Below are 18394 nucleotides of genomic sequence, written 5' to 3' on the forward strand. Positions count from 1 at the left end.
AACAATGCAATCATTATATGAAAGGATTATAAATTCACTAGTTTGAAACTGTAACATGATTATCTTTGAATGCTAATAAATTTATGCTGCATGATTATATATATATATATATATACACATACACATATATATACACATATATATATATCTTTGATGTGCTGTAATTTTTTTGTAATTAATATTTATTTCGATTTCCTTAATTGTTGAATCTAGTTAATTAACTTTGTAATTGATACTTTTATCTATATTCACTAAAATTTTAGAGGTGATGAACTCCTTAAATCATATTTTAACTAACAATAAATTAAATTTCAACTAACAAAGTTAGCATTCAATGATATATTTAGATTAACCCTAAATCCACCAATTAACCAATCACATTCTAATTTTCAAAATTTATAATAATAGAAATCAATTAACCCTAAATAGCAACAAATTAACATTAAATACAAAATAATAAGAAAATGAAATTTGACAATAATAAAAAAAGAGAGGAAAGCGATAATTATCGCAATATACTTAATTATAAATGTGAAAAAATGATGTCAAAGATGAGATTAAAAGCTACGGGAGTAACCAATTATAAATGGAATCAGATGAGTGAGAAACAGCTAATTGAAATAATTCAAAAAAAAAATGATAAAAGCCAAAGAAGTTTGCAAAAGAGATGAAATTTTTGATAAATGCAAAATAGCTTGGGATGAAAGTGAAAAAGTAAGTCAAGCCAAGGTTAATCTTAGCCTAAGACTTGAAATAGAAAAAAAAGGGTCTTTTGAAATTTTTCTATTAAGATAATCTTGAGAATAAAGAGTGCCAAATTTATAAAGATTGATGTAAAAATCATATGAAGATTTCATGAGTTTTATGTAATGATAAGGAATTAGGAAGATTTGTATAATAATTAATCAACTTTGTTGTTGGAGGATTGTTAATTTATGGTTATCAATGTAAATGTATGATATTGTTATGCCTATTTTTCTTGTTCTAAATGAATTGGGTAAAGGGATCGGCTCAAGCTAAATTATGTTGTAAAATTATGTTGCTTCTAATAGTGATGTCATAGTTATCTAAATTAGATTAGAGAATAAATCATTTAAAGTGTCAAAGTCATTGATTCATTGTTAAGTCAATTGGATCAATTGTTGAACCAATAAAAATATTTAAAAATAAAATATTTTAAAAATTTAATCCATTATATGATAAATAATAAAAGTTTATTGTAGATAATTTAGTATTTAAAAAATTAAAATATAAAACATAATATAATAAGTATGAAAAATATATATATATATTAAAACATATATTAAATTTAAAATTCAAACTCCTAACTTAAACTTTAAAAATACTAGTAAAATAATTCAATATCATTAATTAAAAAACCAAATAAAGGTAAATACCCTAATAAACTTAAAAACAAAAAAATAACACTTTAAAAAAAAGAGAAAGCTCATGTAAAATATAATTTTAAAAAATAAAAAATACCTTGAAAATGATGAAATGTGATAAAAAACCAATCAAGCTAAAAAATGATGAATAAAGTTTTAATTTAACCAAGTCTTTAGCCTTCAATTTGATGTTAGTATGTCACTTAAAAAAAACAACGAGAAAGAGATTATATTTTTATTAAGTTATGCTATTGCATGCATAAAGTGTAAAGGAGGGTAACGGCATTTAATTATTTAAATTTAAATTTTTTTATTTTTAATTTTACTTTAATATATATATTGTTAGTTAAATAACACAATAATTCATAATTTTAATAATAAAAATTAAATTAACAACAATTTTTAAAGTTATTTTATAAGAAAATTAAAAACCCAAATAATTCAATAAAAACCAACCAATTTATCGATTTATCAATTAACACGTTCATTTAATACAGTTTCAAATGGATTATTTGAAAGTCTGATTTCATAATAAAACCGAACCAATTTAGATATTGGATCACTGATTCAATCGATCCACTCGACAATCTAATCCGATTCTGATAATTATGATAAACATTATTTGTTGTTGAAATCAAGAAAATTGCCAATTAGTTTAGGGTTAGAATGGAGCCTGTAACCAACAATAAAGTAAAAGGTGATCAAGATTACAAAAGAAAAAAAAAAACCTTTTATGAGATTTAAGCTTTGTATTGAATGAAACGTGAATCTTATCATAGACATTAACATATATCTCGAATTAAAAAAAATGTATTAATTTGATTGGGGAGAGCCGAAACTCATTAGATACATATTATTTTGTCATCTTTATCTTAATTGACTTTTTTATTATAAAATTTATCTAAAAAAAGTAAAAAAATAAAAAAGTTTTAAAAAAGAAAGAAAAAAAAATTAAAAAAAAAAGTAAAAGCTTCAAAAAATGAAAAAAAAAGGGGTCACATGGACACTTGAGACGAGGTTGAATATTTTAAATTTATCTCTAACTCGATCTCATTTTTTTTAAAAATCTCAATCTGATTTGATTTTGGATTTAAAAAAAAAAACGCATTTATGTTAGATTCGTAAAAATCAAAACCAATAGAATACAAATTGTTTCATCATCTCTACTTTCATTGACTTTTTTTTTATAAAATTTATCTAATAATAAATAAATAAGTTTAAAAAATAAAAATATTTAATAAAAATAAATTTAAAAATAGGATGGAGGATAGGGAGGGTGCTACATGGACATTCCCATGTTCCTCAATTCTCTACAAAATTAATGTTACTAGAAATTTTACCCGTATTTCATTGTAGGGATAAAATTTTTTATTTAATTGCTTTTTATTTTTTAAAACTATTCACATATTTTGATTGATATAATTAATTAAACATATTAATAGTTTACTTTAATAAATACTAGTTTGTGAAATAGCACATTCTTGTCAGCATTTTTAAGATAACCAATTGTAAGCTTTGTAATGTTAACTAATAATGGATCATCAAAGAGAATGTCTTTTGATGAATAATCATTTGGATCTTTCCTTTCGATGGAATCTAGAACAACCGTACAATGCTTAGTATTTTTACCGAATAGACTAAACTTATCTTGTTAAAAAGATAGCATAGAAAAGCTATTGAAATGTTACCCATAGAGCAGAAAGTGGTAGCTAGATACTACTTTAACTCAAAGGGTATGTTTTCTATACAAAGATATTACCAAGCTTTTTGATATCCTCATTACACTAGTTCAGCCAACTGTGCCAAAAGTCAGCCACTATGCTGTCACACTATACCAAACAACATGTTAAATAATGAAGCCGGCTATTTTTGAACCAATCACAAATGGAACCATACCTGTAACGTGCATTTAATTTCTTAGATGAAAATGCTTGAATTTCATAAAGATAAAAAAGCCATTTATGGTATAATCTGCTTTTGCTGTCAAACAAAATGGTTTTAGATTTGTTTGCACACTTATGAAAGAACTATACCAATCCATTCTTTCCTATCAATCTTATTGCAATGGAGGGACTTATGCAGGTAACCTTTACATAAACAAACATTGGACTTATTTATCAATGTTGGGTATCACTAATATGCTATAATCTCCAATTACTAATTCAAAGTAATCTTAGACATGTAGTATCCATAAACCACTTACTTATACTAAAAATAACATCTCAAATATGCAATTTGCAATCCAAAGTAAAAACCTCATAGTAATATACTATTTGTTTTTATTAAAAATATGCAGTATACTATGACAGTTGATGTTCTTCACTTAATGGAACCTCATAGTACAATCATAAACATTTAATTTGAAATAAACCATATCAAAAAAAATAAAGAAATTACAAATATATTAAAACAAAACAAAAACCAAATGAATCCCACCAATTTCATGATAATAAATTTACTATAGTGAAAACCTATATGTAAATTTTTATAAAAGAAAAACATAATAAAATAGGGAATAGAAATATTGAAACAAGTTTTATTTAATCACTTGTATAAAGGGCTCGAAAATTTTTTACAATCTTAGGAGCAATATTAAGAAAGAGTTGAAGAATCAAAGAAAACTAATAAATACATGCAAAAAGATAATTTGAAAGAAAACCCAATGTATGGTAATTCAAAATAAAAACAAAGAGGTGAACAACAATACAAAAATATGAACTCTTGTTGGTTAGCTTATGCCTTTCATTACAATACCTCAAAAATCATCCTTTCAACAAGATCACTATCTATCGATACGTCCATAAAAACTAAAGGATATTTCTTCTTTGCCATCTTGACTCACCCGAATCACAATTCAAGCTAGCACAACCAAAAATCTTATCAAACAAAAGGACACTAGAATTAATAAATTAAAATGGATTTTAGCTCATACTAAATTAAATCACATGTTAGTAACCATAAACAACTTATACCTACTCCATCATTAAGGCATTCCCAAACTCATCAATCTTTATTAAAGCATGTAGTAAAGCATAAATGAATTTTTTTTCTATATAAATCATTTCTCTCATTTCAATTTATTGTTTTTAAAAGATTAGTCAAGAAATCATGATTTTGTACAAAAGGAATGTATCAAATTAATTTTATCATATATAGTATTTGGCAAGATTGGGCAAAAGCAAATGCAGAGCATTGCAAGTACCTAGGATACTTGGCAAATATTCCTTTTGTCCAATTTTAGTCTTGTGTGAAACGTCCTAGCATTTCCAAACATACTAAAAGCATAAAGTAAGAAAACATGAAGAAAATTAAATTCATAGATCTAAAAAATGAAACCCAAGTCCAAGCCATAAAAGAAAATACATAACTAATTGAGCCAACGATTGCATTGGATCAAAATCTCATACCAGTAAAGAAAAGCATTGCACATTACAAACACCCTTTGGAGCGAGAATACAAATAACACAATTCAAATAAAGTGATAGTGAGCAAATTAAATATCATAAAAAAATAAAGCTAAAAACTTTAAAACCCTATTTGAATTAGCAGAAATAACTAAAATAATCGAAATTCAAATCAAAAGACTACATATTTACACTACCCATTAACCTTCAACTAAATCCAAAACAACATTCAACAATACCTACCTAAAAAAATAGTAATTAAACAAAAAATACAAACCAATCTAAAAAAAATCCAATGGACTATCATCCATACAACATGCAATAAATATTTTGGACAAATATTTAAGAACAAAACTAACATACCTCATAACAAAGTAGACATGCAATCCCTAAATTCAGATAACCCCTTAATCCAAATAATACCAACATGCAAATCTCACAATAGTTTGTTTTGTATTTTTAAAATTTCTTTTGAACTTTGTTTGCACCTGAATGAAATCCATAAAAAAAAATTACAATGAAAAAAATTTTGTTGAATAACAAAAACTAAAACAAAAATCAGAAAAACCTAAACTTCATTCAACAATTTATCATTATCAAATGAAATAGTCTATAACACTAAAATCCTCCTAAAAAAAAGAAAAAATAAACAAAACACACATCCAATTAGAGAACAAAAATAACCCAAAAAATTGATCAAAAAACACACACACGTGCGCATATATATATATATATATATATATATATATATAAAACCTAAAACAAAAGACCAAAAAACAAAACACATACCTTTCAGTATTTCACGCTAGTACTCATCTCTTTCAAACAAAGCCCAAAAAAACCTTTGAAAGATGCTTGAAAAATACAAAAGAGAATAGAAGCCACCTGTCAACTTTCAAGGCACAAAACATAATATAAGTCACCTGTGAACATACAAAGCAACATTTAAAATAAAAAAATACAGTTGTCATCCTCGAAATCTCAAGGATTCTTTTTATATAAGGTAATATAGATAATATAATATAAAAGATGAAATTAATACTTAAACATTTTATTTATAAGTACACATGTTTTTGACAAAGAGTTAATTTTGAATCTTTAATTGTAAAAAATTATACTTAACAAAAATAAAGTTAAAGATAAATATAATTTTCATACATTATATGATTTTTTATAAAATGAGTATACTATGTATTAAAAATGAAAATATTTTGTAACCCAAAAAAAAAAAAAAGAAAATATTTCAAATATGTTATTTAATTATATTTTATTTATTGATTATTGTAAATGGTCATAACACTAACTCCTTTTCTCCAGGAAGAGGACTCAGGCAGGGAGATCCATTATCACCCTATTTGTTCTTATTTTGCTTTGAAGGACTATCTACTCTCCTCACAAAAGCACAAGGAGATGGATTGCTGCAAGGTGTCTGAGCTAGTTATAATAGATCCCGTATCACTCACCTATTTTTTTGCAAATGACAGCTTACTATTCGCTAGGGCAAACAGTAGTAAAGGGGAAAGGGTGAGGGATATGCTAAGGCTATATGAACAAGGGTCGGGGCAAAAAATTAATTATGAAAAATCAGCTCTTCTTCAGTAGCAACACTGACGTCCAACAGCGAGAGTTGATTAAGAATCAGTTTGGTGTAAATGCAACGGACAATCCTAAAAATATCTTGGTCTACCAATCATGGTTGGTCGGAGGAGAAAAAAAGCTTTTCGAGAGATGAAGGATAAAATCCAAAAAAGAAGAATATAAGGATGGAGTCACAGGAAGCTGTCTATTAGGGGCAAAGAGATCTTCATAAAAGCACTTCTCCAGGCTATCCCAGTTTATTCCATAAACTGCTTCATGCTACCAAAGGGACTATACGATGAGTTGAATGGAATCTTCAGCAAGTACTGGTGGAAACAAGGAGATGCCTCCAAAGGAATTTATTGGACAAAATGGGGGAACATGTGTAATCCGAAAGACAAAGGGGGGATAGGCTTCAGAGATATGGAGCTGTTCAATAAAGCTATGTTGGGAAAACAGGGTTGGCGACTTCTAGTACACACGGATAGCCTGGTGCACCATATACTAAGGCAAAATATTTCCCACAGTGCTCGTTTATGGAGACAGAACTGGGGAGTAATCCTTCATACACTTGGAGACGCATATGGTCAGCCCGTGAATTACTAGAGAAGGTGTAAGATGGAGGATAGGGGATAGAAGTACGACCAGGATTTGGAGAGACAAGTGGCTACCATCACCTAGCTCTTTTTTTGTCCAGTCACTGAGATCAAGGCTTGAAGCAAACAGTTAGGTGAGGGAGCTTATAGACACTTCAAAGAAATGCTGGAATAAAAAGCTAATCAACCAGATGTTCTTGGCTAAGGAAGCAAAGATAATATGCTTTATTCCCATAGCAAGAACGAGAGGGGTAGAACAGCTGGTGTGGCACTACGACAACAAAGGCCATTCTACAGTTAAAAGTGGATACAAGCTACATCTACAAGAGAGAAACAACGGCCCCTGGACAGGTGCGCCGGACACAAATGGAAAAAAAATGTGGAATGCATTGTGGACAGTAAACATTCCAAGTAAAATAGAAACCTTAATGTGGAGAATTTACCATGGTTTCCTACCTGTAATGATAAACTTATATAGGAGGTAACTAGAGGTGAACCGGACATGTTTTATGTGTGGAACTTTGGATGAAACAGTGTTGCATGCCATCAGAACATGCCTGCATGCCAAACAAATTTGGGACGCCCTGCAAGTGGATCACACAACCCAGAGCAGTGATGAAGATAATGCGGAATGGGTCCAGGGAATTTGTATGTCAGATGATAAAGGGGCAGTACTAGTCTACATGATCACAGCATCGGTAATATGGACTGAAAAGAATAATGTTCCACACGAGGAGAAAAAGAGAAGCACGCAGGAGCTGTTGGGTTTTATTCAGAGATATGCAGAGGAAGTGCAAGCAACCCAGAGCATATCGTGAACCAGCCTACAAAGATGCGATGGCAACCGCCCAGGGATGACACAGCCAATGTCAATTTTGATTGGGCTTTTAATCAGCAATCAAACAAAGGAGGGGTTGGTGTTGTGATTCGAGGTAATATAGGACTAGTGCTGGCTGCAGCGGCCATTCCAATGGCTGATATGGGAGGACCGTTTCACGCTGAAGCTAAGGCAGCTTGTAAAGTGCTGGAATTTGTAGCAGAAATGGGTTTCACAAAAATTATTCTGGAAGGAGACGCTCTGAGTATCCTTAAGGCTCTTACTGGAAAGGAGACTGATCTGTCAACAATAGGGATTATTATTGATGATGCAAAGGAAAAAATGAAGCATTTTCAGGTCTGTCATGTCCTTCGTAATCCAAGAACTTGTAACTAGGTAGCACACCTATTGGCAAAACATAGTCTAGAAGCTGTAGATAGTAAGTTCTGGCTAGAAGAATACCCTGACTTCCTCCCCAGAGCTCTGCTGGACGATTGTAAAGCAATCTATGAATGAATTTCATGTTCTTCAAAAAAAAAAGAAAAAAGAAAAAAACTATATATTTTTTTCTTTCATTAATTTCATTTTTGAGATTATAAAATAATAGTATGAAACAAAATATTTTTAATAAAATATATAATTTATTGAAATAACATATAATACTTATAAAACAAGTATAAAAATATATAATTTTAATATTTACATTATAATGAATTAAAATAAATATATCTTATTCTTTATTATCACAGAATTTATTTTCGATTGGTATTTATTGTATTTCATTAAATGCATATTTGTATGGAACGTTGTATTTTAGTTTTTATTTAATAAAATATTTTTATCTCATTTTTGTTAGCGTGGATTTATTTACTTTTAAGTTTTAAACAGATATAAATAATCATTTATTAAGTTAAAGTTCAACTTTTAAATTCAAATTTAAAATTGATCTCAGAAAATAGTATTAAAAATTAAATTAATAAATGAAAGTTAACTCATAAAAAATAAATAAAAGTTAAAAATTATAATTAAAATACTTAATAAATTAATTAAATTAAATATTATATTAATAATAAATAAAAATATATAATACTATAAGATGTCTTAATCTTATTTAATTGAGTCGGGTAATGCAGTGTACCCTTTTATAGGATAACATTGTCATCCCTTGCAAAATCCCCTTAAAATTAGTTTAAAAGACAAATTTGACCTTGAGAAGACAAAGTGTTAAATACCCTAATAAATGTAAGTTAAATATCGATCCCAACCCTAAATACATAACAAAATGTCACAATTAATCTTAAAAATTAAAGTACAAAGTCATATTCCCCACCAATCATATATTACTATTTTCTAATTAACTGTCAAATCATTATTAATAACAAATATTAGTTGTCTACAAAATTAGAGTCAATTCAATTAAGGATAATTTTAATAATATTTATAGCTTGATATGCTCGTTTGAGTTAACTATTTGATTATTTCATGGTTGGTGAGTTGGTGTATAAGCTTTTGTTCAAAGAGTTTGGCTAAATTTTTTATTTTGTTAAAAAATTACTTATTAAGTTTATTATAAATCTACTAGGACAACTCCAAGTTAAACTTTTTGTCGATATAAAAGGATTTTCATTTTTGTCATTTTCATTTTATCTTTGTAATAAAAAATATAAATTTATTTACAATAACATATCTATTAAAAATTCTATAGTATATTGCAATTTGTTGAGATTACAATTAACGTAACAATAAAAATTTATATAGTAATATTTTTTAAGAAATTAACATAATAGTAAGTCAAAAGAATAATATTACGAATAATCCATGATTTATAATAAAATATTTAATTATAATAAAATATTTAATATAATATTTAAATTTAAAATTTTTTAATGTAATATTCAAATTATAAATTTATTTACTAATATGATATTTGCTATGTGATTATTAACTTCAAATAATGAATATTAAATTAAACATTTTATTATAATTTAAAATTTTAATGTGGTGGAATGTTAGCGTTAGACTTTTAAGCTCCTGATATGTTAGTGTTGAAGATTGGAGGAGCTTTCTGTTGGTGAATAGGCTTGTCAAGACATTTAAGACAATTGAAGGTAGAGGTTGTTTGTCCGCTGGAATTTGGTCAAATTCTAGCAATAACAGAAAAGGTAATAACAACAACAACTAGAGTTCTCGAATTTTTTTGGTCGCAAGCAATAATAGAGTTCCAAACATGCAGCAAAACTGCTCCAAACCAATCAAATGAAGCACGTTTCAATTTCCCATCACAGAATAAGACAACCAAAATAATATATACTAAATATACTATTGCTTAGCATGATCATAATAGAAGCTCATTTTAGCAAAATAGTTTGGTAGCAGTAGTAGAAAAATGGAGCTCAACCACCATGCGAGATAACTGCAAAATGATAAATCCAAGTTTTAAGCAGAGTTTGCGCAGTCAAAGCAAATAAAAAGAGAGGTTCAGAAATTATTAAAAAAAAAAAAAAAGAGCATGGCTACTCTCTCCCACTGTCCTCATCAGGGCCTGCTTCATCCTTGATATCAACAGTGAAGCTATACTCCTGGTCACAACCAAGGTATGAATCACACATGAAATAGAGAGTGTAAGTCTTCCTTGCAGCCTCCGTGGGAGCAGCAAATTCAAGCTTAACCTTTGCCTTCCTCTGAAGAGACACCCTCTTGATAGCAAGCAGCTGGTTACTCTTGGTGTCACCAACAACCAGCCACCACCCTTCTTCTTTTGCTTTTGGGTACCTCGAAGCATCAACTGGTCCCACCTCTGTCCTCCCCTCCAGATCCCTTTCAAGGGTCACCTGCAAGGTGACATCTTCCCCAGCCCTCGCATTCTCACCCTCAATCACCTCATATGACAAATCAATGTTGGGGAAACGATTACAAAACTTTGCAATGTCCAGCAGCTGCAAATCAGACATCTGCAACAGCTCACGCCTCTCATCATCTTCCATCTCCACCAAATCAAAAATAGTCTCTATATTCTTTCCAGGGTTCTCCAGGCATCTCTTGGCCAATTCCTTGGTGAAGTGTGGAAGCTGTAGAAGCATTGAATCGCGCTCCCACATTCCTTGTGTCACCATTTGGCTCACTTCCATTGCAAGAAGAGCAAGGCTCAACCAACCATTGCTCGATATAACATCAACCATAGCCTGAAGCAGCCTAGTAGCAAACAGAAGCACCTCTCGCTGGTCCAGAGCTAGGTTCCCACCCACATGCTGCCTAGAGAAGTGGGCTTGAAGCAGTGCATTTGCTTTGACATGTGGGTCTGTGTACCTGTGATTTTCAATTGTAAACCTCTGGTGATTAATTAATCTTCGAATAACCTCTTCTTCCCCAGGACGTATGGGAAGCTGAGCATACTCAGAAGCTGAGGTCAGAATATCCAGAAGACCCTTCATCTTTGTTTTGGAAGTCAAAGAAGAACTGAAGCGCTCAATGGTAGTGTAATTGATGTAATAGTAAGAGGCTATCATGCCAAGATTCAAAGGAGAAAGATCCATGTCATCCTCTATAGTAATACATTTACTGGCTTCCAAATCATTTAATGTGTTCTCAACAAGCTCCGAAAGGTGATCAGAGAGATGCCTGTGACTTACTCCCTGGAGATTGTAGTAATTTGGATTTTGAGTGAGCCTCCTATACGTGAAGGTCCATGTAAGATAATCCACAGCATCTTGCTTGTTCTCAATAACTGTCGCAACAATTTCTGCATTAAAGTTATCGTGTAGAAAATGGTGTAAATGACTTTCCACAGGGAATGCTTCATACAAGAACTTCTTGTAATACTCTTTACGAGGGGCATGACAGAGAATGACACATTTGCCAGAATTATCAAGAAGAGGACGACTGGCATGCCCCATCATCTGCAACAAATCTGTAACTGGGTAATCAGTGTGTGCATTTTCTCTCCCATCATAATATTGAGTACCCATTACAACCACCAAGTGTGCTGACAATGGCACTCCCCAACATAATGAGCTGCTCATAACACAAACCTGAATCCACCCAGCTTCAAACAGCTGTGAAACAACTTCTTGATCCAAACTGCTCAAACCCTCATGCAAGTAGCCAACTCCATGTTCTAGAGTGGTTCTCAATGTTTCTTCACTAATTTTGTCAACAAAAGGCTTAAGTTCTTCAGCAGATCGTAAACAAAAAGCTGGCTCTTCTTCATTATCCACTTTGGAATAACTCATTAGGTCCACAGCAGTGAGTCTAACATGTTTCCTTGTAGGAACAAACACAATAGCAGGCTTCCCACTTTTGGCATGTTGGACAATGGCAGTGTAAGTGGGTTTAGTCATTGCTTGCATCCTTGCTTCGAAATTGGCTATATCCACCCCTTGAATGTGTATTTCTAGTGGTACAGGACGAACTCCAGGGGGGAAATTGAAAAGGCCATGAGAAGTAGCTCCTATCCATTCTCCAAGGTCCTTAGCATTTGCAAGAGAAGTTGAGAGAGCCACAATCCGGATCCTCTTTTCAACCTGACTAGCAATATATCTCATCCTAGAGACGATCACCTCCAACACAGGACCACCTTGACCACCAATCAAGTGGAGCTCATCAACAATGAAAAGACTAACCTGCTGAACATACTTCCGCTGTTTCCAGCGTCGAGAAAGAGCATCCCATTTCTCTGGAGTACTGATGATTATTTGACCTTTCTCAAGCAACTTCAGGTCCATTGCCAATTCCCCAGTTAACTCAACCACCCGCATCCCCAGACCTCTGCTAAACTTCCTCTCCCAATCATGGTATCTCTCCTTGGCAATAGCCTCAAGAGGTGCAATATACACTACTCGCATAGTACCATCAGGTCCTTTTTGATGATTCCTTAATATAGCAAACTCAGCACATATCGTCTTTCCACTTCCTGTTGGTGCGGCTACTAAAACATTGTCATCTGTATTATACAAAACAGTGAAGACTTGAGTCTGAACAGGATTAAAATGCTTAAAATCTTGATACAGTGCTTCATAAGATGGATTCCTCAATGCAGTCACAGGCAAGGGCTGTAAATCCAACAGCTCAGTTGGTGGAGGGTACTTCTCTGGAAGAATAAGATGCCTGAAAGAGATAGGTAAAACAGTCTGCGACCCAAGCCATTTATCAGAGACAACACGAATGAAATACTGAGGTGGCAAGGGTTCATAAATCGGCACTGTGAAGTTCAAAGTGTGGTCGTCATCAATATACTGCTTCTTCAGCAAAAAGTACTCATGGTGAAGAATATACTCACCATCATTATCCTCAACAATCACCCAAAATGGCTCCACATACCCATGAACCTTATCCTCCCACTGAAAATCTGGTGTTATTGAAAGTTCAACCCTCAAGACAGTTCGTGTTATTGGTTGAACATGGGCTGCAAGGTTTAGCTTTGGGAACTGGTGAATGAACTTGTGAAGTGTTCTTCCCATTTTAGGGAGACGAATGAGCTCTCCGATCTCCTGTGATGACAGATCATAATACCTATCCCAGGCCAAATCTTTCTTCTCCAACTTCATAAGAATTTCGTTTGGGATGCCATTGAATTGGCGAAGGGGTGTTTGAACATTCCACATCCTTTTAGTAACCATTTTGCACAAGTTCAAAGCCTTCTCAGCCAACTGTGCCCAACCTCTTTTCAAAACAATCTCAAAAAGTGCTCGTAGAAGACGTCCAGCACTCTGAGTTATGTACACCATGTCAGATGTCAATGACAGCCCTTCAAGCTTTAACTGTGAAATATATGCTTGCAGCAAAACATTGATTTTTGCACTAGGCTCTTCCAGGCTTTCCTTGATTGGAATGGGAACACGGTCCAAAAGCTTTGCCAGCTCCATCTTCTCATCTTGTCTGACTGTCACATACTTGAATTCTTCACTGAGTGAAAACAGTCGGCAAAGCTCTATATCCCCCATAGTTGGCTTCAAATGCTCATTATATGTGGAGATTGTCCCATGAGATATATAGTAATAGCTAGCAATGCGGCCCAAATCTGTCACTTGGAAGTATCCACTTTTTCTATCATACTTCACCAAATTATTCTTGTCCAAGATAGTTGCAGCAGAATGGATCTGCCAAAGGAAAAAGGAGAAGGAAAAGAAAATCAATTTCGAATAAAATCAAAGGTATTACAGTTGAATTTAAAAAAAAATTGTGAAAATTCAAATCATAGCACAACATATAAAGCACAGTAGTGTTCTGTTTCCTCTTCATATTTTCTTAGAACATTCATCAGCCACCAATGTCTCCGGTTTAAAGAATATGTATATTCTCAGTGTCAAGAATTGTGATTATTAAAACCAAATGCAGCAACTCAAACTATCAAAAAAGAATAGGCTATAATACTGGCCACATGGCAAAGTTCTATTTAAAATAGATCCAAAACAAACTGTTATTCCAAGTTCCAACCCCCTCCCCCCACCCCCAACAACTCAGGCTTTGCTTGGTAGGAAGGATGGAAAGAGAGAGCATGGAAAACTTGTTAATCTAATTATTAACCTACAAAGTAGGAAAGTGGTTATGAATTTTAACCATTAGATTAACAAGTATTCCATGCTCACCTCTTTCCATCCTTCCTACCAAGCAAAGAAAAAGAAAAAGGAAAAGTAAAACAGAAAAGCCAACAGAGCTGTTTAGAGCTAAACCTAATGTGGACGCAAGAAAAGGAAAAAAAAATACTACAGAATTAGAATTAGGGTAGACAATTTTTTTTTTTTTTAGATAATGTTGTAAACTAAAGAGATGTATGTTTACCAAGTCAGCCCTCCTCTCCTCCAACGTTAAATCTCTTGAAAGAACATCAGCCGGTAAGCCATAAAGTGTGGGATTCCGTAACATGCGAATATACAAGTATGTGTATCCAATCCAATTGCACGCTTCTCTTGCATTCTGAACAGTTCCAAGAACGATTTCAGCATTCAACTGATCAGCCAGTTTGGACACAAACTGGCTCTCAATTGGAAGCTGCTGATTCATCAATGAAAGGTAGTACTGAAGTTCACTGTGGCCAGTGATGATGATCCCTTCCCCATATGAATCATATTGAGGCCTACCAGCACGACCCAGCATCTGCATCACATCAAGAGGACTTAGCTCAGTCCATGCTCCTTTTTCCGGGCTGTAAATCTGGGTCCCTTTGATAATAACTGTGTGAGCAGGCAAGTTCACACCCCAAGCAAGAGTAGCAGTTGATACCAACACTTGTACATGTCGATCAGCAAAGAGTTCTTCAACAATTTGGCGATCAGTCCTTGCCAACCCAGCATGATGGATTGCAAAACCATAAGGTAGTAGATCCTTGAGATCATTGCTTTTAACCATATCTGTGTGACTCTGGAGAATCTCCCGACTTGCAGCATCCTCTTTCAAGAATCTACTAAGAGTATCATTAGCAAGTGCAGTGTCCCGTACCGCACGAGCAGTTTTAGCAGTTTCCTTCCTTGAATGAACAAAAATAAGGACTTGATGCTTCCCTGCCACAGCCATTACCTTTTCGTAACAAATATCATTCATCAACTGGAACCTCTGCAGTGGCTTCTTCACTGTGATTCCAATATACTGTTGAGAGAGGGGGACAGGTCTGTAGCTATTGTCAAAATGGAACAGTCCTTTTTCAAGATTAACCCGCAGAAATAATGCCACATCTTCAAAATTAGGAAGTGTAGCCGACAGCCCTACCAATCGTATATGCTCTTTGGTGGTTTCAATTTGCCTAACAGTCCTAGCAACAATACTTTCAAGCACAGGTCCTCTATTATCATGAAGAAGATGAATTTCATCAATGATAAGAAGTTTCACCAGCTGTGTGTATGTACGATCCCCAGACTTTCTGGTAACAATATCCCATTTCTCAGGAGTTGTCACGATAATCTGAGTCTCCTCAATTTGTTGACGAGTCAGCGTCTGGTCTCCACTAAGCTCCCTCACAGTCACACCATATGCCTCCAAACGATGAGAAAGATTACCAACAACTTCAGCAACTAGAGCTTTCATAGGAGCCACATAGACAATCTTGTAGTTGCTGTGGTTAATTGAACCATCAGAATCCATATTCAAGGCAAGTTGCTGCAGTATGGTGAGCACAGCAACATTAGTTTTCCCTGCCCCAGTAGGAGCACACAGTAGGATGTTATCTGCTGAAAAAAGGGCAGTTTCATACACTTTGCTCTGCACCCTGTTCAACTGTTGCATCCCTTTGAAAGCTGGTTGTGCCCAACCTGGCATCTCAGATATCTTTACAAGCCTCTCATTTGATTCCAATGGTTTTGACTTTAGTGCTGGCACATGAACTTCCTCATACCCCTTGCTATGATGCCTGTAAGAACCCACAGGAAGATCACATTTTTTATTTGCCATCAAAAGACCACCCTGCTCAAAAGCAAGACTGTCCAGATCAAGCATCTGGCGCTGACCCTTCAGCCAACCACCATCAGTATCTCTGTCAGCAAGACCCGTCCGATCCCTATCCCCATCTCCACCACTCTCATCCTTTAGTCGACGAGCCTCTTCTCTGATACTCTTCTCCAAGTTCTTCTGCCTTTCTTTTGCAGTTGCCCTGGTGGCATGCAACTGCTCAAGAATCGCAGCCAAATCCGGACCCAAGCTCATCATTTCCTCTTCAATCTTCTTCCTCTCCTCTTGGTCTTCAGCCCTAGCCAAGCGGGTGCACCACACAACCTTCAGCCGGTTCCGCAGCAGATATTTGATAAGGCTGAACTTATCGAACTGGAGATGCACCAATAGCTTGGTCTCAACCTCCCTGTCATCACCCTCAGCAAGAATCTTAAGCACCTCTTCAGCAAGCTTCTGGCACTGTTGTGGGTCAATTTGTTGATCATAAGCCTGGGAGATCTTCCTCTGAAGCCAATAAGCATCAATGTCCTGGACATTCAGACTCATCCCCTCATTAGCCTCATGCATGTCATCGTCATCAATTCCACCACCCATCTGCATAGCCCCAGCACCATTTTCCACCCCGTCATCATCATCTTCCTCATCCTCCTGCACCATATCAAGATCACTCTCCTCCTCCTCATCTTCATTTTCTTCAAACTCAACTGCCACCCCCACGTCATCATCAAGACCCTCATCCCCATTCCCCATTGAACCCCCACCTCCATCACCACCATCTTGAAAATCAGTAATCAATTTCCCAATCGAAACAAGCTGATCAAAAACTTGACTTGGAATCGGATTCAACAACTTCTCAATGTCCTTCTTCTTATCCGGATTCTTAATAGCCTCATTCTTAAGCACAGCCAAAATCTCATCTGCAGCACCGCTAACAATATTAAGCGGCTGTCCACCCAACTGCTGCTGAATCAAACTCAGCATAGCCTCATAAGCGGCCCTAGTCTCCTTCGTTTTGGGCTGATAAACCCCTTCCTCCGTAACACTCAAAACACTCTCCTCTCGTAGCCGACGCCTCTTACTTTGCCTAACAGGAACAGGTTCAGCAAGAGGATCGCGTTCTTTCTTCTTTTTCGACTTCTTAAGCTTCTCATCTAACTCCGGTGGTCTACCTTTATAAACACGGTCACCAAACGATCTAGGGTCAATTTTTCCCCAGAGAGATTCCGGCTCCCCGGTCGGCTCGTGAGTATCACGTGGCCGTGAATCAGTTGTAAGAACTAAACTCGAATTAGCCCTATATTCGTACTGTTTGAATCGGGCGTGCGCCTCAGCACCGCCTCCTAAATGAGCCATTCGTCCGAACTCAAATCAAATTCCAGGAACCCTAAAACGAAGATTAATTTGAATAAATTCAGAAATCTTTAAAAAAAAAAAAGAACAAAAACCCTAATCAGGGTTTTAACAGTTGCAACAATGAAAGCAGATTAAAGAGAAAGAAGCACTTACAGAACGACGAAGTTTCGGGTGTTTTAGTTCCCCGCAAGATTCAAAGTTTCGGGTGTTTTATCTTCTCTGGGATGAAGTGTAAAAATATATAGAGAGAAATGGAAGGAAGGATATCGTAGTCCAACGGCCTTAAGGATGAGGCGGTTTTGGAAGGGTTTTATTGAATTGGGCCGATTGTTTATATATTAGAATAGCAGTTTTAGGGTCAGGGGCTTAAGGCCCAATCTATTTCCCCCGAAAATTTACAAATAAATTTCAATTATAACAAAGAATTTAATTTATAGGAGCACCCTTTTTCTTACTTCTTATTAACCAAGATTTAATTGTAAAAAGAATTATCAAATGCACCAAATGGATATGAAGGGACACGTTCATAAAATCACTCAAGAAAAAATTAAATCAAAATAAAGCCTGAAAATATCCCTGCATTAATAAAAATAAATAAGTTATAACATATATTTGGTTTAGCTTAGTTTAGTTAAATAATAATTTATAATTTAACATTTTTCCCTGAATATTAGCTACAGCTTTTTTTTTTTTTTTTTGGATTTTCTAGCATCCAATACAATAGTAGATAGTTTTTTTTTTTTTTTTAAAGGTTATGTAATACAAACATTAGAGTAATAATCTTCAAGGAGAAATCCCAAAGGAAATAACAAATCTCTCAAACCTTTGGTACCTTGAATTTGTCGTGGAATCAATTAACAGAGAACATAACGGACAGGACAAGAC

General features: G+C 34.1%; 2 protein-coding genes across 2 annotated transcripts; one reads left to right on the plus strand and one right to left on the minus strand.

Annotated features, from left to right (window-relative positions):
* The first annotated feature begins 7795 nt into the window (after window positions 1-7795).
* Window positions 7796-8176, plus strand: LOC149515027 (uncharacterized). Its single transcript, XM_089742963.1, has one exon. The coding sequence runs from the start codon at window positions 7796-7798 to the stop codon at window positions 8174-8176; it is 381 nt and encodes a 126-aa protein (XP_089599089.1).
* A 1856-nt stretch (window positions 8177-10032) lies between these two features.
* On the minus strand, window positions 10033-17800 carry LOC111295221 (DExH-box ATP-dependent RNA helicase DExH12-like). The gene is made up of 3 exons (XM_022888623.2): window positions 17663-17800; window positions 14558-17540; window positions 10033-13875 (listed from the first exon to the last, which is right to left on the minus strand). Exons 2-3 carry the CDS (start codon window positions 17507-17509, stop codon window positions 10294-10296), a joined length of 6534 nt encoding a protein of 2177 aa, XP_022744358.2. The 5' UTR covers window positions 17510-17540; window positions 17663-17800; the 3' UTR covers window positions 10033-10293.
* Window positions 17801-18394: the final 594 nt, after the last annotated feature.

Source organism: Durio zibethinus, chromosome 14 (genome assembly GCF_047325235.1).
Source record: "Durio zibethinus cultivar Kanyao isolate XHJ-2024 chromosome 14, ASM4732523v1, whole genome shotgun sequence".
In the NCBI taxonomy this organism is placed as follows: domain Eukaryota; kingdom Viridiplantae; phylum Streptophyta; class Magnoliopsida; order Malvales; family Malvaceae; genus Durio; species Durio zibethinus.

Bases quoted from the DNA above. Each gene is read 5' to 3' on its own strand.
- LOC149515027 (XM_089742963.1), top strand. From the start codon at position 7,796: ATGCGATGGCAACCGCCCAGGGATGACACAGCCAATGTCAATTTTGAT.
- LOC111295221 (XM_022888623.2), bottom strand. From the start codon at position 17,509: ATGGCTCATTTAGGAGGCGGTGCTGAGGCGCACGCCCGATTCAAACAG. The intron at 13,876-14,557 runs GTAAACATACAT...TTCCTTTGGCAG, and splicing joins AGGAGAGGAGGGCTGACTTG to ATCCATTCTGCTGCAACTAT.